Raw genomic sequence first — 27,005 nt, 5'->3', positions numbered from 1 at the left:
TCTTGAATTTAAATTTTGATTTTACAGAAGAGTATTCTCTTGGCATATGTTTTTCTTAGAATTCTGGGGTGTTTGCATAAAGTTTATAAGTGTTCAGAGTCACAGAAATAAATCAATGACTTGTATGTCCATTGCAATAGTCTTCAAATACCCACTCATTTTAGGAAAATAATGATTCATGTAAATTGAATAATATCCAACACAAAATGCTTTTTAGATATAAAATTCTATCAACCCATAACTTTTAAAGAGAACTTTTTCATATTAACAAAATCTACATATCTTTTAAAGTTATATGATAGAGATTGCTTTATATAGTATTTGGATTATGTATGTTATGTATATTAATAGATAAATATGACACTCGAGGATTTTGAAATCTCATTTTTCCATGTTATTTCTCTTCTGGATGTTTGTAGAACATACATAACCTTTCATTACTCTGGTTTTATATATTTGCTTTTTTTCCTTATTAATAAAAATCCTAAAGGGCAAAAATCATTCTAAAAATAAATCTTAAACTTTAGAGACAAATATACAACACAGTATTGTAATATGTAATAATGGTTAATATTGCATCACAATATTTTGCATATTATCAGATTAAAATTTTACTGTGAATGTATTTCTGGGCCCATCATTTAATTATGCAGAATTTTGTAATAAATAATAGCAAAATATATGTGAAATGGCCTAGCATATTTTGGGTTAAGCACCCCAAAATATAAGAATCTGTCCTTTCTCTCTGAGCTGAATTACCCTGATCTGCAAACCCACCCCAGAAGCCCTAAAGACCCAAGAATACAGCATCTATATAGTACTGAAACATCTGTGGGACTCAATAATATTGTTCTCTGAAAAACTAATAAATCCTGCCTCACACCTAGTACAAGATTGTTTTATCAGGAAAAGAAATGCGAAGGGCAAGAAGGTTTTTTTATGGCTAGAGGATGGTAACGAGAGGTTCAAGGATGAGTGTTTAAAATTAGGAAGAACAGAAGGCTGATGATGTGGGCTAAGAAATAAACTCCCTTCTGCAATAAAAGAGCCAGGAAGTGCTGTATAGCAAAATGCAACTGTGGAATCCAGGAAATCAAAATATTCTGAACAAGCTCTAACTCCACTACAAATGCCCACCCCTGCATAGCACTGCTGCACTGCCTCAGCTGCAGCCCAGATGTCCACCAACAACCTGTCTTTGCTTATTGACAGACTTTATTCCTCTGCTCTGACTCAATTAAATGTGTTCAGTGAGGCTCTGGCCGGGTAGCTCAGTTGGTTAGAGCATCGTCTCGATATACCAAGGTTATGGGTTCAATCCGTGCTCGGGGTACATATAAGAATCAACCAACGTGCCCAGCCGGGCGTGGCTCAGCGGTTGAGCATCGACCTAGGATCCAGGCGATCAGGGTTCAATTCCCGGTCAGGGCACATGCCCGGGCTGTGGGCTGCAGCCGATCAATGGTTCTCTCATCATTAATGTTTCTATCTCTCTCTCTCCCTCTCCCTTCCTCTCTCTGAAATCAATAAAGATATATTTTAAAAAAAAAAAGAGAATCAACCAACGAATGCATGAATAAGTGGAACAACAAACTGATGCTTCTCTCTCTCTCTAAAATCAATAAATGAACATTTAAAAATGTATTCAATGAAACTATCTTTTTGGTTCTCATTGTATGAAGGGATTCTAAATAGTCCAGCTACAGAAGATGTTTGAGGACATGAATTGTGAGCCACTTGCCCAAAAATAATCTACCATGTTCTTCTGATGGATGGATGGATGGATGGATGGATAAATACATAAACCGATACATAAATACATATCTATCTATCCATCATTCAAAATGTATTCCCTCCTTCTATAGTAAAAAAAGTTGAAGCTGGGTGAATAGCTGCCTAATTCAACGACATTTCCCAGTCTACCATGAAGTGAGGCAATGTAATATGTGTACCCTTGTTATCCCTTTAGTTCAAGTTGTTTTCATCTCTTTCTGGAACATCTGAAAACATCTCATTGAACTTTAAATAAAATCTCAAATCTTTAACATAGTCAGGTCCCCACCTCTATCTGTAGCCTCATCCTGGGCCACTCTGCCCCTCACTAAGACGGCTTTCTGGCTTTTATTCATTACCCAGCTACAATAAGCACTTTCTTATCTCAAAGTCTGGGCCACTGTATTTGTTTCCGAGAGATGCCGTAACAAATTACCACAAACTGGGTGGCTTAAACAACAGAAATGCACTCTCAGTTCTGGAGGCCATAAGTCCAAAATCAATGAGCCGGCAGGGCTAGGCTCCCCGGGAAAGCTCTGGCAGAAGATCTTTCCTTGCCTCTTCTGGCTGCTGTTAGTGGTTGCTGGCAATCCTCTATGTTTCTTAGTTTATAGATGCATCACTCCAATGTCTGCACTCATCTTCGCCCCTGTATGTCTTTCTGTGTCTGAATTTCCTTCTGTAAGGACATTAGTTATTGGATTTAGGTTTACCCCAGTCCAGTATGATCTAATTTAACTTGATGATATTTATAATGACCCTACTTCCAAGTAGGGTCACATTCACAAGAGCTAGAGGTTAGGACTTGAACATATCTTTTTTTCGAGGACACCATTTAATCCATAACAGTCACACTGTTCCCAACAGACCTACTGAGTGATAAGAGCATGGACTCCGGAGCCCAGACGGCCTCGATTTGAATCCCAGCTCTGCTCTTATTAGCCGTGTCATCAGAGGCAAGTCACATAACCTCTCCGGCCTTTCCTATCTGTAAAATGAGGATGGAAATAGCATCTCCATCACAGAGATAATCTGAGGATTAAATAAATTGAGTACAGTGTTCGGAACAGTTTAAAATTCAGATTCCCTGGCCCTGCTCAAGACCGAAGGCATCAGCAGAGGGACCTGTCCTTTAAAAAGCACCGCCAAGCGATCCGTTGCAGGGCACGTGTAGGCGCAGATGACGTTTATGCTTGAGGACCACACACAGAGGCCGGGTGGTGTGGAGAGACAGCAGCGTTCCGCCCCGGCTGACCTCGGCCCGCTCCGCGGCCGCTCCCCAAAGCCCGCACCAAACGCGGCCCGCCAGCCTGCACCCGGACCGGAACTGAGCATGCGCTCCCAGGCGCTGGGCAGGACTCCCTACGACCCCGCCCCCTCAGGACCAGGGGGCGGGGCTTTCCTTAGTAACCTGACTCCGGTTTCTCCCAGCCGCGGCCTAGAACCCCGCCCCCGGCCCGCTGACCAATCACACGTCAGCTTGCTGAAGGTCGGGGCCAATGCGCAGGGCCGTCCTTAATTCCTCTCTGCAGTTTGAAACTGTTAGGTTGCTGCTGAGGTAGCCCCGGCACCAGCTGTGCTTCTTGCGGCGCCGCGGCGAGTAGGCGCGGACGGAGGGGCCCGGTTCCCCGAGAGCCGCGACGGTGGGTAGCGGCGCCCCGGGCCGGCCCCCGCCCCTGGCGGAGGCGGCGCAGTGGGGTTTAAAGTGCCTCGGCCCGGATTTCCGCTCCCGGCGCTCGAGCAGGACCGGGCTGGAGCACCTTCCCCCGGACGCGGGCCTGTGTGCTGTTCCGCCGGCGGCAGCGCCGCGAGGTTTCCCTCCCCGGGGGGTGGAGAGGCCCGGAGGGAGGAGTGCCTGAGGAACAGCGGTTACTGTCCGCAGAGGGCCTGGCCTTCCGAGACGTAAGCGGGAAATGACCATGTCAGGCGCGTGATTGCCTTTAATAAGAACTGGACCGGAACGGTGTGTGGGAAAGCGATGGGACAGAGCTAGCCCTTGGCCGCTCGCAGCCGTTCCGCCCTTTGCTGCGGGCCCGGGCGTGGGGCGGCTCTCGCGCTGCGGGCGCTGGCGGCAGGTGGGGTCCGCGCCGGGCGCCGGGACGCCCCCGCTGCCGGGTGGCGGCGGCGCGCTCTTCCCCCGCCGCTCGGGGCTACTGCCGAGCTCCCGGAAGGAGCCCTCGCGCGTATCAGCCAGGCGATTACCGAGGCGGAATCAGATTTATCTGGCCGCGGAGGAGCTCTCAGAACTCTCTGTCTCCTGGTTTCTGATGTTTGGGGTTAAGTAAACCGCCATATCTCGCTGGCATCAAAGCAGGGCAGGTGGAAGGTTTATAGCGTATTTTCCAAAAGCGCAGCGGTTGTTTTGGGTCTACAGTATCTCTATTCAGAAACTCTTTGGAGTCGGACCATACTTTTCAGTTCATTTGTTTTTTAAATAATCAGCCTCACCCCACCCCCGCGCCTGTTCCCAACTGGTCCGCAAGCACATCCTAACGGAAGAAGTGAGAACAGCACGGACCAGGTTACCACGGGCGGTCTGAAGTCCTGTGAAGCAGCCCTCCTTGCCGAGCTGTAGGTGCTTATTTATCTTCCCTAATTGGCTTAACTGAAGACAGGGCTGCTGAGATTCCATTTACTCATCGCGTGTATATCCAGTAACAGTCGTTGAATAACGCATAAGTATCCTTTCCACAGCCTCGCCCCACCCGTTTCCTCTAACACCGCACTTTCCCGTGTCTGCCCTTTCTGCTTGTTTCCTCACCTCTCACTTGTTTTTCACTGTGATTGAGACCTGTCCTACTTTACACCGAAATTGTTCAGGGAACTGTCATAGCAACTTCCTGATTGCCAAATTCAAGGAATTCTGTCCAGTACTCATTTTTCTTTGGCTTGTGACGATGATTTCTCCCTTCTCCAAGCTTTCGTGCTGCTGTTCTGATAGTTCACCGATCGGACTTCTTTTCAGTCTTCTTTGCTGGCTTTTCTCTTTCCCCTTTAAATATCAGTGGTTGTCATCTCAGTATGGTAGTGGTCCTTAACTTCACTGGGGTTGTAGTTCCCTCAGAACACATATTGGAAGCTAAGGATGCTCTTCCTAGAAAATACAGGCATGTGCATTTATACTAAAAATACTGCATACAACTTCGGTGAATGGACTTTAGAGAAATAACTTTTTCTCACACTCCTTTTCATAGGTGATCATAACTTCTCTTTTTCAGCATTTCCCACTATGCTGATGATTCCTCAAACTGTATCTCCAACTTAAAGCTCCAATGCAGGGCTCCCACATTGCTTAGCTCCAGGAAGCACATTCACTTTGCAGCCTTTGTGAATGGCAGTCCTTGGAGTGATGCACAGCACAATCCACATGGCCATGTATCGCACACCTGCAGCTTCACCTCAGTGCCTCACAGGTACCCCACACATCCAATATTGAACCTATTGTTCTTCCTCCCAACTGCTCGTCTTCCTACAGTTCTTGCCTTTGTGTGTGGCACTATCATCCATCTAGTTACTCAAGCCAGACATCTGGAAGCCATTAACAGTTCCTCTCTTTAACCCTTTAACCAATTATTGATCATGATCTCTCATTCTCATTGCAATGACACAACTGTCTCCTAGTCATACCCTCCACCCACTTCCCATTGCTGACTCCTAGGTTCAGGTCCTCATTTATCTCCTGGATTACTGCTGGAGGGAACACTTACTTCTTGGACTACTGCATTTGGCTCTCAGTTGATCGCTCTTTTGTCAGGACCCCAACTCTCCAATTCATCCTGAAAGTTGCCAGAGTGATCCTTCTAAAAGAGAAACATGATCTGGTTATCACTTGTTTAAAACATTCAGTAACTTCTCTAAAATAAAGACCAAACTTTTTAACATGATGTAATCATGATCTTCCATATGGCTGCTCCTAATGTGCCTGTTTGGTCTTTGGCCAACCCTTGCTCTGCACCCTTTGCTTCAGCCTTACAAACTACTTATGTTCCTGCATACGTGTCCATGCCTCAGTGTCTTTGCTTATGTGGCTCTACTGCTTAGCATATCCTGGTACCTTTTATCTGTCTTTCAGGTCTCAGCACTGGGGTCATCTCTGTTAAAAATTTCCCCGGCTCCATTCCTACTTCTTCCCTCCCTCATGATCTCACCCCATGAAAAATGGCTACTCCTCCCTCCCTTCTTTGCATCTCTGTTGTTTTAGGGTCTAACAGCACTTTTTTCATCAGTCACTTACATACCTATCTGACCCTCTCCATAGATTGAAAGCCCTTGAGAACTCTTCATGTTACTTCCTCACCGTCTTTCATGTTACCAGTATTCAGATAGTTTGAATACTCACTACTTCTCTTCTAAATAATTTATTTACCAGTTACTAAAAGTACTTTTATTTTTTTGGTTAAGACTTTCAACAATTTTTCTATGTTTGTATTAGAATCTGCTGTTTTGTATAGGTTCGCTTTTCTTTTTTTTAACTATATCTTTATTGATTTCAGAGAGAGGAAAGGAAAGGGAAAGAGATAGAAACATCAATGATGAGAGAGTTATTGATCGGCTGCCTCCTGCACGCCCGACTGGGGATCGAGCCCGCAACCCAGGCATGTGCCATGACTGGGAATCGAACCCCGATCGCCTGGATCCTAGGTCGATGCTCAACTGCTGAGCCATGCCTGGCCGGGCTAGGTTCGCTTTTCTTAAAATAAGACTCCCAAAAGGTCAGTTTCCCAAGCAGGGACTTTGCACAAATTGTTCATTCTCCTTGGTTCAGTATGTTCAAAGAAAGTGCACAACACCCAGGTTGTCACACATTGAAGAACAGAGATAACACCTATTATCCTCAACAGGCTCTACTGCAGATTTTTCTGAGGAGCCCCCACTTTTCTTTCACCTTTCATGTATTTGTGTCATCTCCTTTGCTACTTTATAAACTCACTAATTTGGGGAATTGGGTGTTTATTTTTCTTGCCCAATGATTTTATGGTTGCTCAGTATTGTAAATGATTTTAACATATCCCAATTATTGTTTACAGGTTAGGATGGTGTTCCATCTCTATATTAAAACATTTTATTTTAGTTTAAATATTGAGGGGAAGAAACTAAAGATAACTCTTACTGTTTTATAGTATTTGTGCAGAATGTCATCAGATGAGGAGAAATGCTCACTTCCAGTTATGCAGAATGACCCCAACCAAGACAGTTCTGTCTCTTCAGATCTTCAGGTAGGAAGATGTGTCTAAATTTGTTGTAACTTATTTATTTTCAACAAGTACTATGAAGAAAAACTAGGAATTAATTTTTCATTCATTCATGCCATTTATATTTATAATTATAGTGTGTATATAATGTATAATGTAATCAAATTACACCAAACTTTGGGAATTATGTTACAGACTTTGGGAAATACCTTACATTGTTTTAACCTTTCAGAAAATAATCATGAGCTCTTCACTCTTGGCACAAAGGCTTCAAATAAGACAATGAGAGAAGCTGGAAATCTCAAACAGCTTTTTCTTGAAAAATTTTTTTTTTTTTTTTTTTGGTGAATCCTCACCCAAGGATATTCTTTCTATTGATTTTTAGAGAGAGTGGGATGAAAGGAGGGAGGGAGAAACATCAATGTGAGAGAGGCACATCCATCATTTGCCTCCTGCACATGCCCCAACCAGGGCTGGGATTGAACCTGCAACTCAGGTATGTGCCCTTGACCAGGAATTGAACCTTCCACACTTTGGTTCCAGGGCTGACGCTCTAACCACTGAGCAACACTGGCCAGGGCTTGACATTTTCTCATTATAGCTATCTTGTATGAATGCTGCTTTCACTTTAATGCCAATTAATACAATATTAAACCATCCAAAGTTCTGGGGCCTAGATTCCTTAGAGTTCTACTCTAGGTTCTAGTCCCTGTTGCCACAACATTCAGCACATTCTGCTGCCCAGGACCTGGACAGTGACAGATAAATTGACTATAGAAGATATGGATTTTATGTGAAATGTTCTGAATTTCTTTTATTTCTGAATGTTTTATCATCAAAAATATGGATTCAGATTTCTAGTGTAGATTTTAATTAAGAGAATTCTAACATGGTATATCATGAGTTTTATAGTTAAATCCCTTAACAGGAAAAAAGCTGGACGTTATGTTGAGTAAGTTCTTATGGGCACTGTATAATATGAGAAAAGCTTTAGGAAAATATTTTATGAAACAAACGTGTTCCTTTAATTGAAATTGCAGATTTAGAAATTGAGGTTATTTTTAAAATACCTGTAATTATTTACTAGTAAAAAAGCAGTCTGGAATTGTGACAGATGTTTTATCCTTGCCTTCCCTTTGGATGGTACCTCTCCTGCTTAGTGCTATCTTTTTAGGTGACAGTGCTTTCCTGTACCCTTCATCTCTGCCTTATCCAAACTTCTTTCTAGAGGGAACTGATTAACTCATTTATACCTGTGATACTATGGTTTATAAGAAATATATATATTTGATCTTCATCATGGTTTCTGGCACAGAGCTCCTAAAACCACTGGAATTTCTTAAGCTATGAGAATGATAAAGGTGTCTTTTGTTACGAGGTGACTTTTGAACCCTCATTTAAAGATGGGGGCTGGTTACCAGAGGAACCAACCATGTGATTAGAGGGTTGGAACTTTCAGTCCCATCCCCCAACCAACTTCCTCGGAGGGTACAGGGGCTGGAAATTGAGTTCAGTCAACAATGGCCAGGATTTAATGAATCATGCCTGTGTAATCAAGCCTCCATAGAAACCCAAAAAAGAGAATTCAGAGAGCTTCTGGGTTGGAGGTGCTGGGTGATTGGCATGCTAGGAGAGGGCATGGAAGCTCCACGCCCCCTCCCCATACCTTGCTCTATGCCTCAATTCCATCTGGCTATTCTTGAGTTATATCCTTTTATGATATACCAGTAATCTAGTAAGTAAAATGTTTGAGTTCTGTGAGACACTCTAGGAAATTAATTGAACCTGAGGAGGGCATCATTGGAACCTCCAATCCATAGCTGGTCTGTTAGAAGCATAGGTGACCTGAAGTTGGGGATGCAGGGAGTAGTCTTGTGGGACTGAACCCTTAACCTGTGTGACCTGATGCTAACTCTGGTGGATAGTGTCAGAATTGAGTTGAATTGTAAGACACCCAGCTGGTGTCCAAGAATTGCTTGTTGGTGGTGGGGAAAAACCCTCATACATTGTAATTGCTGGGTCCAGAACCCTTTATTACTAAAATGTAAACTTACCTTGTAATATCTCAAGGTGTTGTTTTGTCAGGAGACAAAGCTTTACATCAAAAGAAGAAATCTCTATATATAGAACTTAAGAGAGGGACAGAATCTAGACATGCCAGAAATCATTTTGTGTTATTGGTTATCTGCTTAGAATGTCAGCCCAACTGATATTCTGTTTATTAGTGACTCTCAACTTATGACCCTCCTAGTTCTTGACTACAGTTGAAAGCCTACCCATTGTTGAAAACATTTCAAAATATAAATACCAAAAATGATGTTAAAAATAAAATAACATAAAATAGCTATAACTTTTATATATAGTAAATATGTACAACCTTTGTTCTTTTGCCTGAGTGACAGTGTTAAAAACATTTATTATTGATTTCTCATAGGAAGAGTATGAAGAACTGCTTCGTTATGCTATAGTGACTCCAAACATTGAATCAGGTGCTTCACAGCCATCTCATTCTAAGGGAGAAGTGGTTCCAGATGTTAGATTTCCTACTATAATTGATGATATTCTTCATAATCAAGGTTATGTACATTTTTCAAGTTATCTTTTAATTTAAGGCGTTACTTGAGCTTATTAATGCTATTCACTTATGATTGTGAAAATGCTTCTCCAGTGAGTCTTCTCAGTCAATGGTGTATATCACTATTATCTGGGGAAACTCTTTACATTTTAATATGTTAGTCTTCGCTCTTATATGATAGCTGTGTTTTTATTTAAGGTTTCTTTGACTACTACTTTTATGAAAGGTAATAAAGTTAAAGCAACACTGTAGCCATTGCATGTCTCTTGGTGGAATGTTACATGTCTATATTTTTCCAGTGGTTATTTGCCAGGATTATCTCAGAAAATAAATGCCCAATCCTCTCCAAATTAAAGATGGTCTATAGGTAGGCCAGAACTCCTTAAGTTTATGACCCATGTGCTAGGACTGTCAGCAATATTTATATGGGCATGGAGGACTGTTTATCATCACAAACGTAAACCCATCTTTGGACTGTGTCAGTGACGGAACTGAGAGCTAATACAAATCGGGATGGGTGCTGACAGCTGAGTAAAAGGTTGAGAAAGGAGGACACTCCTTTTACCTATTTATTCCTTATTCAGTGAAGTGCAGGATCCCAAACAGCTGGCTCTAAATAAGGGTACAGAAACCCTTGTAAAAAAGTCCTGATAACGGGCAGTGATCCACAGTAAGTATAACTGTAAGGATCCCTCCTGAAGGCACGTGACACAGCCTACTCGGCATCAGCAGGCTCTTGGGTGTCTGGCAAGACACAGCCCTAGTGTCTGTTGTCCTCCCTCTGTAGACATGGAGTTCTCGTTACCTCTCAATGTTTGGCCTACTGCACTGGGTCAACAAATAGACCACAGTCATAAAATACATGTATTTATTCTGCCACTGAATATTTTATACTCAAATTGTAGTGATCTTCAAGAGATAGGACCCTTGGACTTACTCATTCTATATCAGTGATCTTGACCATGTTTTGATTACACTGGCACCTCAACATGGAGTTCCCACTGAGCAAACCCAAAGTGCTGCATACTTTCTTACAAAGGTATATAGACAATCAGTGTGTTAGCCCTCTAAACCTCTGCTCTTAAGGTGATTACCAAAAGCTTGTTTTCTTTTCCATTGGCTACAGTATTACTGTACTGTTGTTCCCAGTGGCACAACACAGGAGTCCTTTCTTTGCCCCTACTCTGCAACCTTTCAAGGTATTCACTTGGGATTTAACACCCCTGCTCTTTTCTAGTATGTAAGATAGTATTTGTTTATGCTTTGCCTTTATCAAAAAGGACTTGAGGCCCTAGCAGGTTTTGCTTAGTGGTTAGAGCATCAGACTGAAGGGTCCCGGGTTTGATTCTGGCCAAGGGCACGTACCTCTGTTTCAGGCTTGCTCCCCGGTCCCAGTCAGGGTGCATGCAGGAGGCAACCAATTGATATGTCTCTCTCCCCTCCCCCCCTTTTCCACTCTCTCTGAAAAGCAGTGAGAAAACATCCTCAGGTGAGGATTTAAAAACAAGCAAACAAAACTGGACTTGAGGCCTAAGCATTACAACATGCAGTGCATTTAGATTATCCTGATTCACACATAAAGTTGGTTAGAATGGACAATGTAAATTTATCATCCCAGCCCAGCAGGTATGGCTCAGTGGTTGAGCATCAACCTATGAACCAGTAGGTCACAGATCAATTCCCTGTCAGGGTACATGGCCAGTTTCAGGTTCAATTCCCAGTAGGGGGGTGTAGGAGGCAGCTGATCAATGACTCTCATCATTGATGTTCCTTTCTATCTCCTTCTCCCTTCCTCTCTCTCAAAAAAAAAATTATCATTCCATTTTCTTTACTCTTAGTATTGCCATTGCTTGGTATAAGTGAGATGTGTCAAAGTTGGCCAAGTCATTCTTGTGAGGTTTTTCCCAGTTACCTTTTCACCATGTATTGACTAAAGGTTCCTGAGGTGGAAGTAAGGAAGTCCCTGTTTTGGGGAGAACCCAGTGTCACTTTAGTTTGATTGCAGCTAGTGAAAAGCAGCAGGCTCCTGGAAATATCCATTGTTGTTAGACAGCATAGCCTTTCCAACTTCTAATATCACTCATCCACTGATTCTTAGTGTGAACTGAAAGCTGTAGTAGACTGAATTCTCTTTCATCCACATTTGATGGGTGAAATTGAGCTTATTAATGGTATTATAAGACTTTTTCTAGTTCAGAGTCTTTTCTTTATTCTTGTTTTTTGTTTTACTGCTCCTATAACCCCAGCATATTGTATTTTCCTTGTCCTAAAGTCTTATTTATGTATCTCTTAAATTAGGTGTGTGTACTTTAGGCATTTTATTTAAGGGTGCTTTGGTTTAATTTTTAAAGACAGCTTTTTCTTTTCAGTAGGAAATAGCCCTGTAGAAAGAGAAACAAGGATGGAAGTTGGAAAAGGGTGTGATTTAAATATTTCAAGTCATTCAAAGACAGAAGGTATGGCTTTTCCTTAGCTTGTTTTCATTAATACACATTTGTGGCTCGATGAGTGTTATCTGTGTAGTAAGAGGAATAATTTTAGCATATTACTTATTGGCAGGATTTTAAAATGCTGTTGCTAAGTTATTGAGTAATACTATTTAAAATCTCATAAGATTCAAAATAGTACAATTAAGACAAGTTTATGTATTATAGTGTGTGACATCCTTTCTTAAATCTACTAGGTTTTTCCGTTTGCAAAGAATTCTTGAAAGATTTACTTTTAAGTAACAAGTTCTACAGTAGATTTATCTTTGTCTGAATCATTCAGTAAGGAAACGAGAAAAGCCCTTCAGTCTTAGTTATAAGACCCTCATATCAAAAGTGTGATATGTGAGAAATGATACATACAAGTGTGATAAAATAGTAACTTTTCTATTTTGTGCTTTTAGAAGATAGATACCAGTTCTCTTTCTGGCTCTGGCTCTCACCCTCATCCCCACCCCCCAGGTATATGGGCAAAAGATGGAAGTATATGTACACACACACATATAGCTTACTTATATGTTGAAGGCAAACAGGGTGCCTTACAGTTGAGTAGCCAATAAACTAAATTACTAGTCTCTTTTCTACTTATAGTATTGAATTTTAGTAGTGTTAAAACCCTCCCAGTGTTTTATATAAAGTAATAATGATCTATATACAACTACTCTGACCTTGGTCAATTATTTCTGAACCGGTTTTTTCATCAGTAAAATGGAGATAATACCTATGTTTTAGCGTAGCATGTATTATGAGAGCTAATCCTGATAGCATTTTTATTATAGAAACATACAAAGCGCTTAGAAAATGCTGATATGACGACACAGATGATAACAGTTTCAGCTCAGGCTGGACCCAGATATATGAGTACAGGAGGCGTCTCATGCTGGTTAGTCCTAAATCAGTGACAATACTGAAATTAAAAATAGCTAGATTAAGTACACTAAAAGGTCATTTCTCTGCATTTTTCTCAGCCTATGTAGTAACTGACATCTAGCCTTCCAGTGTAAGTCCTCACCGATTTGGGTGGTTTTCAATTTGCCTTGACCGCTACAACTTTTTTATTCTAGGGTCATCACCAGTGTCATCACTAAGGAAGCCTTCTCACCCCATCATGGATTTTTTCAGTTCGAATCTTCTAGGCAACTCATCCTCACCAGGGTCTAATTCTAGTCATGCTGGTGTCCATGAAATGCTTATGGGCGATTTCCTTGTTTCTGAAGAAAACCTTCAGAAAGTGGAAAATGTACTGGATCTTTGGAGTTCAGGTCTTAAGGTATTGTGGCTGAATTAGTATAACAATTTTGTTCTTAATTCCAGTTTTTCTTTAAATTAAAAGGTTTTTTTAATCTTTAGTTTTATGAGATCAGTCCAACGTATTGAATCTGCACTTCTCAGTCTTCAATGTCCTTATGAATTCCCTGGGAATCCTGTTGAACTGCAGCTTTTTTTCAGTCTTGAGGGCTTGCCTTTCAAACAAGCTCCCAGGTGATTGATGCTGCTGGTTCAGAAAACATACTTTGAATACCAAGGTTTTAAATAGTTGCTGGCACAGCTCTGAACATTCTACTGAGTTTCTCAGATTTTTGGAAGGACCCTGTGTGTGACTGAGACACTCACTGAACCTTTCCTATGTCATAGCTGTGACTAATGAAAATGTTTCCTTTTATATGAAATACAAAATCCAGTTTTAGCAACATATTCATTTTATAGCCACTTTTATAGTGACCCCAATGTATAACTGATATATCTATAAAAACTGATTTTCATTTTAGTCATGTTAGTGGCCTTTAAGTAAAACACTTAAAGTTGAGGGTTAACAGTTGAGAAAATAACCATTTTCCTGAAATATAGTTTGAGAAAACGAAGCTGAGTATTCACATGCATGGAGAAATTATGGTCATGAGAGTTCTGTGGCATCTATATTTCTCTGTTATTTTGAACCATAAGTTCCAGATACAGTCTTTTACTATACCATTTCCTCCATGGAACAGGTTTCATACTTCTAATCATGGTGTAAGTCAGCTGGAGTAGTGTACCACCAACCATTTAAATTGTTCTGTGTTCAATTAACCATATTGTTATCTAATTTTTGATAACATGATTATTTGGTCTTTTTACTTATGCCAGTCAGAGTAAAAAGGGATCAGACTTAGCAATTTTTAAGGTAGCCACTGTGATAAATTATTTGGGGGAAGAAAGTATCAGCTCCCATGTTTCCCACTATCCACCTCTATCTAAATAACTTCCCAGTCCTATGGCTCAGTCTAGGGCTTTTTTTTCCTGATCCATCTTAAGATGGACTTCTACGTCCTTGAATAAACAAAGAACCTGTTTATTTAGTGAATGAAACCTGAAAAATTTTTAAGTGACAATAAGCTTTAATACAAAGTAACTTAAAATAGGAAAAAATTCATATTCCTTAGTATAGTGAATGTGAACTAAGGAACTGTAACTGTTGAACTTGTACACATTTTCATTAGTGATTTTTAAAAATAGCATTTATGTTGATTGCCTATTCTGATTTTTTTAAGTCTTTCTTAATTTCAGTGTAATTTTAAGAAGCACTATTAAGGAACAAACTGCTTAGCTATCAGTATGTTTATTTTTCAGACAAACATCATATCTGAACTAACTAAATGGCGACTAAATTTTATTGACTGGCACCGTATGGAAATGAGAAAAGAGAAAGAAAAACATGCAGCTCATTTAAAACAACTGTGCAACCAGATCAGCAGCTTGAAGGAGCTGCAAAATGCCTATGAAATCTCCATTGGGAGAAAAGACGAGGTGTTCTTTTTTATATTTCTTTTTTAACAGATTCAGTAAATGTCTTGCTAGATAATAAATGCCAGGAAATGCCCTGGCTGGTGTGGCTTGTTTGGTTGGAGCGTAGCCTGGTGCACCTGAAGATCATGGGTTCGATTCTTGGTCAGGGCACATACTTGGGTGTTGGGTTTAATTGCTGGTTGGGGCCCATGCGGGAGGCAACCTGTCAATGTATTTCTCTCACATCAATGTTTCTCTCCCTCACTTTCCCTCCCTTCCTCCCTCTCTAAGATCTTTTTTTTTAAAAAGCTAGGAAGGGATTTTTTTAGGGCATGCAAGATACAAAGGGAAGATCGCTTCATAAGCTGGTAGAAAAACAGATGCATAGATATACGATTTGTTCTTCCTGTTAAACATGCTGTGGTCACGCCATTTTTCTCTGAGATGAACTTCAGTGTGCTTGAAGTTTTTGGAGTGCCTACTAAATGTGGGAACACTCATTTTTTCTTCCTAACTGCCTTTAAGAGAACATTTGGGAACCAGCATTATCCACATTTTAAACTATCTTTTTAGGGGTCCTTTTACGTTTCTCACATTCTATCTGTGATATGTGTTTACTCACTGATGAAATCTGTTCTTTTATTGATACACAGCACTTTTTTTTTTTTTTTTTTAAGTATATATTGATTTCAAAGAGCGGCAAGGAGAAGGGATAGAGAGATAGAAACATCAATGATGAGTCATTGATTGGCTGCCTCCTCCACGCCCCCTACTAGGGATTGAACCCACAGCAACCTGCAATGTGCCCTGACCGGGAATCGAACCATGATCTCCTGGATCCTTGGCCAAAGCTCAGCTGCTGAGCCACGCCCAGCTGGGCAGCACCTTTTATTTCACTTACTATTAGCCTGTTAAGAACTTGAGAGTAAGGTTCAGGTGTGTGCTAATTTTGTATCCAGACAGCAGCTTGAACAAAGCAGGTGGGCAACAAATCTGTGGCTGCCCCAGGAGGATGGTGGCTTTCAGAGAAGGGGGACTCAGCAAACACCTCAGCTGCCTGTCTGCAGATGCGGCACTCACTGTTTTAATTAACTGGATAAAGATTTATGTGGTTTTTTTTAATGTATACATTTCTTTTGGTATTGCAAGGAATAATATAAAATTGAACATTTTTCATAGTTTATATTTTTGAAACAATAGATATTAATGTCAGTCATTTTCTCTGTTACCCTCAAAACCCTATCCTAAGGTTTTTAAATATTTTAAGTATAATTTTTTAATTTTAAAGTATGACTCATAAAAAGAGTACATACATTTCCAATTTTTTAAAACAAAATGAATAGCCAGCACCATACATCTTAAAAAAGAGAATATCGCCCGGCCGGGCGTGGCTCAGCAGTTGAGCGTCGACCTGGAATCCGGGCGATCGGGGTTCGATTCCCGGTTGGGGCACATGTCTGGGTTGTGGGCTCGATCAATGACTCTCTCATCATTGATGTTTCTGTCTCTCTCTCTCCCTCTCCTTTCCTCTCTCTGAAATCAATAAAGATATATTTTAAAAAAAAAAAAAAAGAAAGAGAATATCACCTGGCAGGGTGTGGCTCAGCAGTTGAGCGTTGACCTAGGATCCAGGCGATCGGGGTTCGATTCCCGGTCAGGGCACATGCCCAGGTTGCGGGCTCGATCAATGACTCTCTCATCATTGATGTTTCTCTCTCTCTCTCTTCCTCTCCTTTCCTCTCTCTGAAATCAATAAAGATATATAAAAAGAATATTAACAGTGTCTTAAATGTGGGCCGTTTTCCACTTATAAAACTCTTAAGAAACTAGAATAAATCTCTCAGTAAATGTGCCCAATATACAAAATCTCTCTTTGTGGCCATTTTTAGATGTACATTTCAGTTACTCAGTTCTTTGTAAGAGAGAGTATTCTCTTAGGATTTAAAAGCCTCCGTAGATTTTTTTTTTAAGAACAAGAATAATATCAGTGAAGAAGTACATCAAAGTATAACAGTTACTTGCTTTCATGAGTTTGCTGAATTCAGAAGAAAATTATTAACTAGTTATTGAGAAACTTTTAATCCAAGGTACTAAAGGTATTTAGGGACTAGAACGATATTTAAAATCTGGTCTCTGCCTTCAATTCTAGTCAATAAAGACTTTTTGTATATGTAGCAAAACTTTCAGTGTAGAGTTGTTTTTCTTGAATTAAATGTCAGTGACCATACAGGATGGGGCACAAGTAGGTTTACAACTGAATATGTGAAACAGAGTTTATTCTTGTATTATTTTTTAATTATTGTATTATTTTCCATACAAACAACTGTAAACCTACCTGTGTCCCACCCTGTATTAATTTTCATGTACATAAATTTTCTGGTGATTACCAAAGTACACATATGAGATTTCCTTCCTCTTTTGTTCCCCTTTATTCATTGATGTGTAGTGTGTTCATGTGGAGAAGTTTTTGGTGGTTTTAAAGATAATAAGGAGGTTAACTGGATGGATATAGTAGTGATCCACTGGTATTTTCTAGCACTTTTTGATATATGAGAAAAATCACTTTACCAGTAGCTGTTACTGTAACATCACAGTAATTGCCTTACTCGTTGTTTACAGGTCATTTCCAGCTTGTCTCATGCCATAGGCAAGCAAAAGGAGAGGGTAGAGTTGACGAGAACATTCTTCCACTGGCGGATTGGCCATGTCAAAGCCAGACAGGATGTAAGTATAAGAACGCAAAGACGACTGACAAATATTAGATTTCTGAACTCAGAAGTGCTTAGGGTCACATATTAGAACTCTTGTTAACGTCAAAGAAGGATTTATTTTCTAATAAGTCAAAATGAATTTACAATTTAATGTTGCTCTGATTTCAAAGGAATTTGGTATCGGTATAGTTTGGGGGAAAAATACTTCATATTTTATAGACTTACTGACATATCATTTCCTACTTCACAATAGGTTAATAGGGATTGTACCTAACTTACAAATGCCCTGGTAATGGAACCCCTTTAACAAATTTGGCTCAGATATGATTATGTGGAGAAAGAATTTACAATCTGAAACATATCATATGCTTCCTATATTGTTTCTACTTCTAAAATGCCTGAATACATTCTCAAAAAGAGGCAACAGCCCGGCCGGGCGTGGCTCAGCAGCTGAGCGTTGGCCTAGGATCCAGGAGATCAGGGTTCGATTCCCAGTCAGGGCACATGCCCGGGGCTCGATCCCCAGCGGGGGCCATGCACAAGGCAGCCGATCAATGACTCTCTCATCATTGATGTTTCTATCTCTCTCCCTCTTCCTTCCTCTCTCTGAAATCAATGAAGATATATATATATATATATATATATAAAAGAGGCAACAGTATAGTTATACATTATAAAATTGTATAAATGTTTCTTGTGTAGATTTGCCTTTGAGTAAGAATTAAAGAAAGCCATGTCTGTATAGCTTTTTAAAAATTAATGTTAGTCTGTATAGAATTTAAATTTGAACATTGTTCATTTTAATTAAATAAGAGCTGAATGGATGTCAGAGTAAAGACAAACTGACAGAGAATAATAAATTATTGTATCAAAAGTGGCAAAATATGAGTATGTATATATCCTACAAGAAGAGCATAAAGACTTGAGTATTGGGGGGGGTATGTGTGTGTGTGTGTGTGTGTGTGTGTGTATAATGTAATGCTCATGTGAGCCATGAAGTGATCTCTGTACATTTAGTTCCAAGAAATTAACATTAAATATTAATATTTTAAAACATTAATATTTAGTATTAATAATATTAATATTTAACATTCTACTATCATGGAATAGGATTTCTCCTTTAAGCATACTTCCTAGTGCTTTAAGTTTTTTAATTAATCCCAAAAGATTAAATCTACATTAATCAGACTGAAAATAACTATTTAAAATGAGTATTTATACCATATTTTGAAAGTTATTTATCAAGTGACATAATGAGAATATATTATGTTTAAATGTTAGCAGAAATAGTTGGGGCTATTAAGCTTTTCAAATTTAAGAAGATTGAAAATTGGAACTAGTTCTTCAAAAGAATTTAAATTCATTGATAAAAATAATAGCATATGTTCCTGTTTGGATCGGTTTGGCACTATATATGATGCAAAGTATGTAAATTAAATTAATCTTGCTTATGGTGGTGGCCACCGAGCCAAAGGAAAAGAGTGCCATCTGAAGCCACAGTCCTCTTTCTGCCTTCCAGCTGCTCTCTTAGTCCTGGTTCAGCTAAAAGGTCATGCAGATTCAGAAGATGGTGGCAAGTGGCAAGTTACTCATTTTCTTTCATTTGTTTTTTGTTGTTGTTGTGTTTTTCCCCTAACTTGATTAGTTGCCCAAAACACTGATGTAATGGGTAAAAAAGAGCTTAGGCTCTAGAATGAGGCAAAGATGGCTTTTCCCTGTCAGCTTGGGCAGGTAACTTAACCTCTCTAAGCCTGTTCTCCTATATGCAGATGAGAATAATTACACGGGATTAAATGGTAATGTATGTACACTGCTTACCACCGTGTTAAGTTTCTTATTACTACTGCCAGTATATTTACCAGTGCACTGTGTTTTAAGGTTATGTTACTTTCATTTAGGTTTATGAGGGTAAACTAGCTGACCAGTATTTCCAGAGAACTTTACTGAAGAAGGTCTGGAAAGGCTGGCGCTCCATGGTGCAAAAGAAGTGGAAAGATGTGGTGGAGCGAGCCTGTCAAGCCAGAGCTGAAGAAGTCTGTATCCAGATTTCCAATGATTATGAAACCAAAGTTGCTGTGGTAAAATTTCTATTTTTTTTTTTTTTTAATTTTTACTTTCCTTTAATAGAAATTTAAAAAATGGGTAGCAGCACTCACTGTTAGTTTATAGTTAGGCAGAGTGACTCATTTCTAATTCCATTTAATGCAATGTATCTTCAAATGAGACTACTTGACTATTTGGGAAAGAACAACACTAATGAGTCAGACTTACAGACTTATTCTTTAAAGGTTATAACTCTGGCCTCCAGACTTGTGTTGGAACTCCTGTGTATACATGTGTCTTGAAAATGTGAATCACCCCTAAATCCTTACATCTCTAAAACTGCCTACTTTCTTATGCTGCTTCTTTTGGCTTTTATTTAGCCAAGATTAGACACCAAAACCAAAAATGTTTATCCTCTTGTTAATTTAAATAAACTTTGTTCATGTAAGGTTGATTTAAAGCAGTTGAATACAAATTGGAATTATTTTCCCATTGACTTTTAACAATAAAATTAACATTGTTTCCATGGGAAAACAGTTGAGACTAAAATGAAATAAAAACCACACGGAAGAATGCGGTAGGCATCTTGAAATCAAATACTAAAAGGAAAAAAATATTTCATCATTATAGTATTAAGTTCTTAATATTAAAAGTCAGTGTCATAATACAGATAATTTTCTGCAATTGAAAATAACATGCAAAAAATGGAGTCCCTTATAGATTTGCTCTGGGAAAGTGTGTTGTAACTAATATCACTTTGCACTTTAAAGTCTATGGTAACATTTAGTTTTAAAAAATTCTGTTAATATTGCAGGCCTTTAGTAGTTGTTTTTTTTCTAAAAGGGTAAGGGCTGTCTGTGGCTCTTAATGTATTTTTTTTTTAATATCCTACATAAAAGATTTATGGTAAGAAATGGCATATCTTTCTGTATAATTAAAACACATCAGCAACCTTCAGTGGGACTGGTATAAAATTCCCCTCGTTTGAACCTGGACTTTGTGGTTAGAAATGAAAATGGTTTGTTGAAAGACACTAGAGGTAAGATGCACCTTTTAAAATAAACTGAGACACATAGCAGAAGAGGCATGTGGAAAAGTGTTTTTAGTATTTCACCTAAAAACTGCACAGTGTAAGTCTACTTTTTAACAACAAATAATGTTCTTCCTTGTATCATAAACCTTTCAATTCTCTTTATTTTAGTTATCTGGAGCTTTGGAAAATGCAAAAGCTGAGATCCAAAGAATGCAGCATGAAAAAGAGCACTTTGAAGATTCCATGAAGAAAGCTTTCATGCGGGGGGTGTGTGCATTAAATCTTGAAGCCATGACAATATTTCAAAACAGAAATGATACAGGTTAGTGTTTTATTTTAAGATTCTCTGCCTGCTTTCAAAAAGGATTTGAGATTTCAGTGATTAGTATGGTATATAGTACTAATTTTCTGCAATAAATGTCTCATCCAGGCACTGTATTTTTAAATTCAGTGTCACTGTATCCAGTTTTAAATCTGTCATGAAAATTCACTCATGCTTGTTTTTTAGTTTAAGAGAAACTTCAACTAAAACTCATTTTCAAAAGTTATAGGACTGTCTATAGAAGTAAAAAAAAAAAAAATTATTTCAAGAAGTCCACATATTGGCTCAGATCTGAGTTGTTTGGGTTGGTTTCATCAGCATGACTTGGAAGAGCACATGACAAGATTCCTTTGCCACCGATTTACAATGAGGCCTATTTTCCTTACTGGATTTCGGTTTTCTTCTCTGAACAAAGAAGATAATATAAACCTTCTTTACCTGCTCAATAGGGGTCTTGTGGGAATGTAGTGCAGTATACTCGAAAACACTTTAAGAGAAAAAATACTTTCGCTTGTAAGATGATAGTCATATAATTACTGTAGTCTTAATTCATTCAGGTTGGCCTCCCAGGGCTCATGCAGACATGGACATTTTTGTAGTATTCCCCTACAGTAAATCCTATTTAAGATTCATGGTTAACTTATCAATGAGACAGTTTCATTTTGTAACATCATTAACATGATTTCATTCCAGTGAATAACTTCTCTGTACTTGTTGTGCCCTCATTTTAAAGCATCAACAAACTTTTATTATTTAAATTGTGCATGTTGTGGGTGGCAGTGAGTTAAGGCAAATTATTTTCTCTCTGAAACAGTTGGGGTGTGTGGCCCATATGTAGGTTGGAAACATAGAATTATAGATTATCAAGGCTAAATAGTTTATCTTGCTGATAACCGGAAGTGTGCTTGATTTCTCTAATAAATGGTCTTTTAACTGAATATCAATGCTGAAAATAAACAAACCACCTCTAATAACAGAATAGTCTGCTTTCAGTTCTAATTATTAGCAAGTTATATGTATTAAATTGAAGAATTTAATTATCTACATAGAAGAGATACTGATTTCACAAGTAAGGTGACAAATTATTAGAACTTCTTACATTTAATTACAAGAAACCTGTTTTTCATAACCTACTTATGAAGATTATGAATTGACTTAGGACTGAGTGTTTTGCCACCTTTATAAATTGACCGTCTTAAATTTTAAATTCAAATACAGCTCTGTCTCCTGTTAGTAAACATCCATTACAGGATTTGGAGAAAATGTATTCTCATAATTACCCAACATGATTTGTTTTGCTCCTGTTGCTTTTACATCTCCTGTCTTCTGCAGCTAATGCCAAGTTCTGGGAACCCAACTGTTTTGAGTGGCCTTATGCTTTGTCATAACAGTGAGGGATAAAGATAACAGGAGTAATAAGACACACAGTCAGCAACAGTGCTGGGGGAGCTACCAAAGGCAAAAGTTCAGTGTGATCTAATGGTGGATTTGCTCAGTGATGTTTAGGTTTTGTGGCATTTTAACAACAGCTATAATTCTCACAAGAAAAAATTACATCTGGCCCCTTCCCTTAAGACAACTGCTTTTTACAATGCTGTTTTTAATAATGTAGTGTTCCTAAGGTTTCTGTCTTATTAGAACAAAACTAGTATTTGATTTTTTTATTTGTCCTGATTCTCAGCTATCTGTCATCTGCAGTGCATCTCATGTTGTACAATATCCTAAATCTTACAGATTGTAAGAAGTTTCTATGAAGAAGGCAAAATGTGACAATAAAAATGGACTTTATGATACCTGCCAATTTTCAAAGCAGTTTTAAGAAGAGTAGATAAATACTTCACAATTGAAAAAATTTATCCCAGTTAAAGCAAAAATAATTATTAAAACTTACAGTTATCTGACAAACAGGAACTGCGTAATCCACCCACATCATTGAGAGTTGGCCTCTCTTCCCGGGAGTCCCTTGGCCAGACCTGACCTGTGTACTGGTCTCACATCTGATATAAAGTGTGCCACCAACCTAAAAAGAGACAGAATCACTTTCTATCAAAAACACGTTAAAATTCAGTGTGTATGTGTGCGTGTATTTCAAAGCACAAAGAATATTTTATATTGAATTAGTCTCTTTCATTAAATGATTTCAAAGGACCCATTCATTGTAATCCTCATTAAACTGTGTTTATAAAGTTTATATATTTTATATAAATTTAGTCTAAGAAAAAGGCACGAAAGCCCAGATTTCTAGATGGAAAGAGAACAACATAGAAACCTTCTTAAACATAGGGGTTACATACTCTATTCAGATACTCTGAAACATCTCAGTGACTGAATTGTGAAACCCTCACCCTGGTCTTCGGTATCACATAAATAGAATTTTAAGTAGAAATTTTAACCAAATTCTAATATTGGGAGGGGAATATCTAAAATAGGACCCTTCGTCCTAGCTTCTCTGGAAGCTGATGTTATTCGTTGATCTAAGGTTAAGGTTCAGTTTTGAGAGAAGGTGACTGTATGTGTGTCATTAGAATCAGTTAAGTGTACAAATATGCTCTTAATTCATGACTCACATAATTACCTGCAAGAGCTCATTTCTTTTACAATATCAAAATTCATTTATAGATTTATTGTTTGCTGAAAAATCAAAAATAAAAATACATTAATTTTGTTAGAATAGGAGCAATGGAAGGAAATGAGAGGGTATGGTGATATCACAAAATTATTCTAAAGATCTAAATATCAGGACATTTATCAGGACAGTTGCATGAAATAACACAAAAGGACATAAATCCTCAGTGTGACCTTACTATTGTAATGGTTGTGATGGCAACTGACTTAACTCAACTGAGGTCCCAGCTGAGTACATAATTTATTTTTATCTTTTAAGTAAGAGCAAATCAATCATTCATTAGCTTTCACATGTTGAAGGAAGTGGTCTGAAGTCTTCAGTGGTTAATGCTGACATTAACCAGTTAATACTGACAAACTATTAACTGAACATTGTATCCAATAAAGGACAAATTTCTACATTTCTGTTAAGACCAAATTGTAGCTATTATGTATTTTTATTGCTGGGGGACAGAAGTAATCTTAACTTGGAAGAATTTGAATGGCATTCATTTGTGGCTTATAGGGCTGGACTTCACAAATAATAAAAAGGAAGAATATGGTCCTGGTGTTCAAGGGAAAGAACACCCTGCTCATCTGGATCCTTCCGCTCCGATACCCTCAGCAGCTGCAGCAGCGCCATCCCCAGCAGGTGCAGCCATGGGAGCGACCGGCACTGCTGCCTTTCCCTCTGCCACCTCCATCACTTCTGCGGGGGCTGCATCCACTTCCTCTGTTTCTGCTCCTCTTGGTGCTGGATCTACAGCTCCTGCTGCACCAGAAGAAATGGTTAGTGCGGTTCATGCAGGTGCCTGCCTTGGGAAAGGGTTCCCAACTTGTTGGTATATTGGATATTTTAAACTCAGAACATATTTTCTCATGGAGAAAAAGCTTATATGGTTTTAGGCCAAGTCACAGAAAATATTTAATGCACAAAGTGGCTAAAACATTAATTAGTAAGTTCTATTAAGCTCTACTACAGTAGTGATAATGGAACAAAAACAAAGAACTTTTTCATTTTACATTTTTCAAAAAACTATTCAGGAAAAATAGATTTAATTTAGAGTTGGGTTTGTTTTAATTTTGAAGAAAACTTGTGGGTATATTCAAAGGCCTAGTAGGTTAATGACCCTTTTGCATATTTTCTGTTAACCTACAGCTTTCCCTTTTCCTGGGTACAGACATATCATTAACAACTACCACTCTGTGGTAGCTCCATCTCAACTTGATTAGGTTTAATTTTTAATTCATAATTGGAATGAAGATAGGAATAGTTTTTCCTAGAGTCACCATTAGAGAAGTGCTTAGAGGGGAAGAGCATTGTCTGGGGGTGGAGTAATTGTGTGAGAACCGGCCTGAAGTAAAATTGATCATACTATTAATATGGTGAGAATTACAGACACAGCACATCATGGTTCTGACTTCTCAGCCTCCTGGTGTTAAACCTGTATTCTTCAGTGTGTCTCAAGAGAGAAGGGTGTAGGGATACAAGTCAGGCTTATCAGACTCACCTCTGCAGGGCCTTTTGTTTTTTTACACTATGCCCTCCTCTAGTTTGGCACAAAGGTATGGTTCTATGAAGGTCCTGAGATGGGGTTTTGACTTGCTTGTCTCCCTCTTCCCCACCCTAACCACTTACCTGAGAGGAAGGATGATGGCAGACTAGGTTTTAGGTCTTGACAGCCCCCCTGGCAGGCCATCAGAAGGTGCCCTTGCTCAGGGTCAACCAGACAATTGGTTATCATTAGTACTCCAGCTGACTTGAACTTCTTCCTGTTAGGAACTACTAACTTGAGGGGGAAATATGTTGACATCTGTTATTTATCATGTTTTCTCTTGATTCAAAGAAATTTTTAAAAATATGGCTGTTAAGAGAAATTTGAATGTGTGAGGGAGCTCTTAGAAATAAGACACTAAGATTCAACCCTAAATATAAATATGTTCAGCTGTGTTTATTTTTCATGATTACACATTTTGAAGAGATGATCTCATTTAAATAAATACAGTGTTTATTTAAATTTCTGGTTTCTCATTCATGTTGCATATTCAGATAATACAAGAACTAGATTTTTCAAAATTCCCTTCTTAAAATATGACTACACCACTTATAATCTACATTTATATATAAATCTGAAAATACATGGAAAGAACTGAATGAGTGAGTGTGCTTATCTCCCTGTTACTAACTTTTTAAAATTTGATTACCTGAGATAATTTGGAAGTCTTTGAAATTTGAAAAACACAATATTATGTAGACAGCCCTTCTTCGCCACCCCTCCTACTACCTTCTGCTCCTTCAGAAACAGATACACATTGATTTCATTCACAGAAGTATAGCCTTTAGGGCCAGGGAGAGAGGAGAATTAAAAATAAATCCACCTACATGTAATGCTAGTTTTCTCCTTCCTCATACAATTATAATACTCAGATTCACCTCAATATGCCTTCTTGTTTAAAAAGAAACAGAATAACAAAAGTAGGATTTACAGTTGTTCATATGGAAAATAATACAATAATTAAGAAATAATAATATAAGAATAAACTCTGTTTTTCACATACTCAAAACTGGAAACCTACTTTGGCCCCACTCTGTATATTAGATAACTTACCTTAATGTGAAACCATCATTGTCAGGAACAGGAAAAGAAGAGAGACTTGTGATCCAGGCCTGGTTATCTTTCCATTTTAATTTCAGAAGCTTCCTGTGAACATTCAAAACTTTCCAGTAGCTAAAGGGAGGTGTGTTCAGAAAGTAAACTGCAAAGATTTGGGAAACAGGTAACTGGAGAAAGGAGGATTGCCATTCTAGTGAAATAATATCCTCATTTGTAAAATTCTTTCTGCACACATCCTCAATATGTTAAATATCAGAATTTCATGGTGGGAAACATTTTTCAAAAAATAAATTAGGCAGTTTTACAAGCAAATATATTGCAGTTCATGAGGTTGAACAATAGATGGCACTTTACTTTTTCTAACTCCATTTGGAATAATTGAGGGATTTTAGTTGGATTTTTGAAGCAATTTAGTAAAGTTTGTCTTCTAACTTTCCTTTCGTCTGAATGAAAATGAAAGGGTATCATTAGGCATTTGGTGCTGCTTTCCCATTTTATAACCAAGGAAGTGGAGGCTGAGAGAGAATGACTTGGCTGTGGACACAGTTAACAGAAGTAGAATGTCAGTTTCCTTTCTTTTCTTACTCCTTTTGGTTTTGCCCAGTTAATGTAATTAGTTGACAGTGGGGAAAATGGGTACACATAGTTATTACTCCTCATGTACATACAATTTTTTTATGGAGTGTTGTCCAGCAGTAAGCAACAAAACCTATAAAAGCTACCATTACTTTTTGATCTGATCATCGCATTTTTTGCAATATATTCTACAGAAATAACTCTCAAAAGGAATCCTTTTTTACACAAGTTTGCTATATATATTAGGAAAAGAACTGAGATAATTAGATAAACTGTAGTTTGTTGGTATTAAAATCTCTCAAAATTGCAGTT

The 27,005-nt window shown here is 38.5% G+C and overlaps 1 protein-coding gene across 6 annotated transcripts in view; it reads left to right on the top strand.

Annotated features, from left to right (window-relative positions):
- Window positions 1–3,396: 3,396 nt before the first annotated feature.
- POC5 (POC5 centriolar protein) overlaps window positions 3,397–27,005 on the top strand; it is a 28,481-nt gene continuing 4,872 nt past the window's right edge. The window contains exons 1-10 of one of the 6 annotated variants that reach the window (XM_016205238.2): window positions 3,397–3,416; window positions 6,894–6,989; window positions 9,400–9,541; window positions 11,910–11,996; window positions 13,091–13,296; window positions 14,634–14,810; window positions 17,409–17,513; window positions 19,399–19,578; window positions 20,745–20,898; window positions 24,029–24,291. In XM_016205238.2, coding sequence (XP_016060724.1) covers window positions 6,906–6,989; window positions 9,400–9,541; window positions 11,910–11,996; window positions 13,091–13,296; window positions 14,634–14,810; window positions 17,409–17,513; window positions 19,399–19,578; window positions 20,745–20,898; window positions 24,029–24,291 — 1,398 coding nt within the window. In that variant the 5' untranslated portion in view covers window positions 3,397–3,416; window positions 6,894–6,905. Of the gene's footprint in view, window positions 3,417–3,656; window positions 3,676–3,947; window positions 4,349–4,468; window positions 6,990–9,399; window positions 9,542–11,909; window positions 11,997–13,090; window positions 13,297–14,633; window positions 14,811–17,408; window positions 17,514–19,398; window positions 19,579–20,744; window positions 20,899–24,028; window positions 24,292–27,005 lie in introns of those variants that run through there. The other 5 variants (XM_016205239.2, XM_016205237.2, XM_016205236.2 and 2 more) reach the window with 5 other exon arrangements.

The sequence above is a fragment of the Miniopterus natalensis genome, chromosome 3, assembly GCF_054644295.1.
Source record: "Miniopterus natalensis isolate mMinNat1 chromosome 3, mMinNat1.hap1, whole genome shotgun sequence".
NCBI lineage: Eukaryota > Metazoa > Chordata > Mammalia > Chiroptera > Miniopteridae > Miniopterus > Miniopterus natalensis.
Note: the sequence above shows the minus strand (reverse complement) of the source record. Positions and strands in the feature narration are given on the sequence as shown.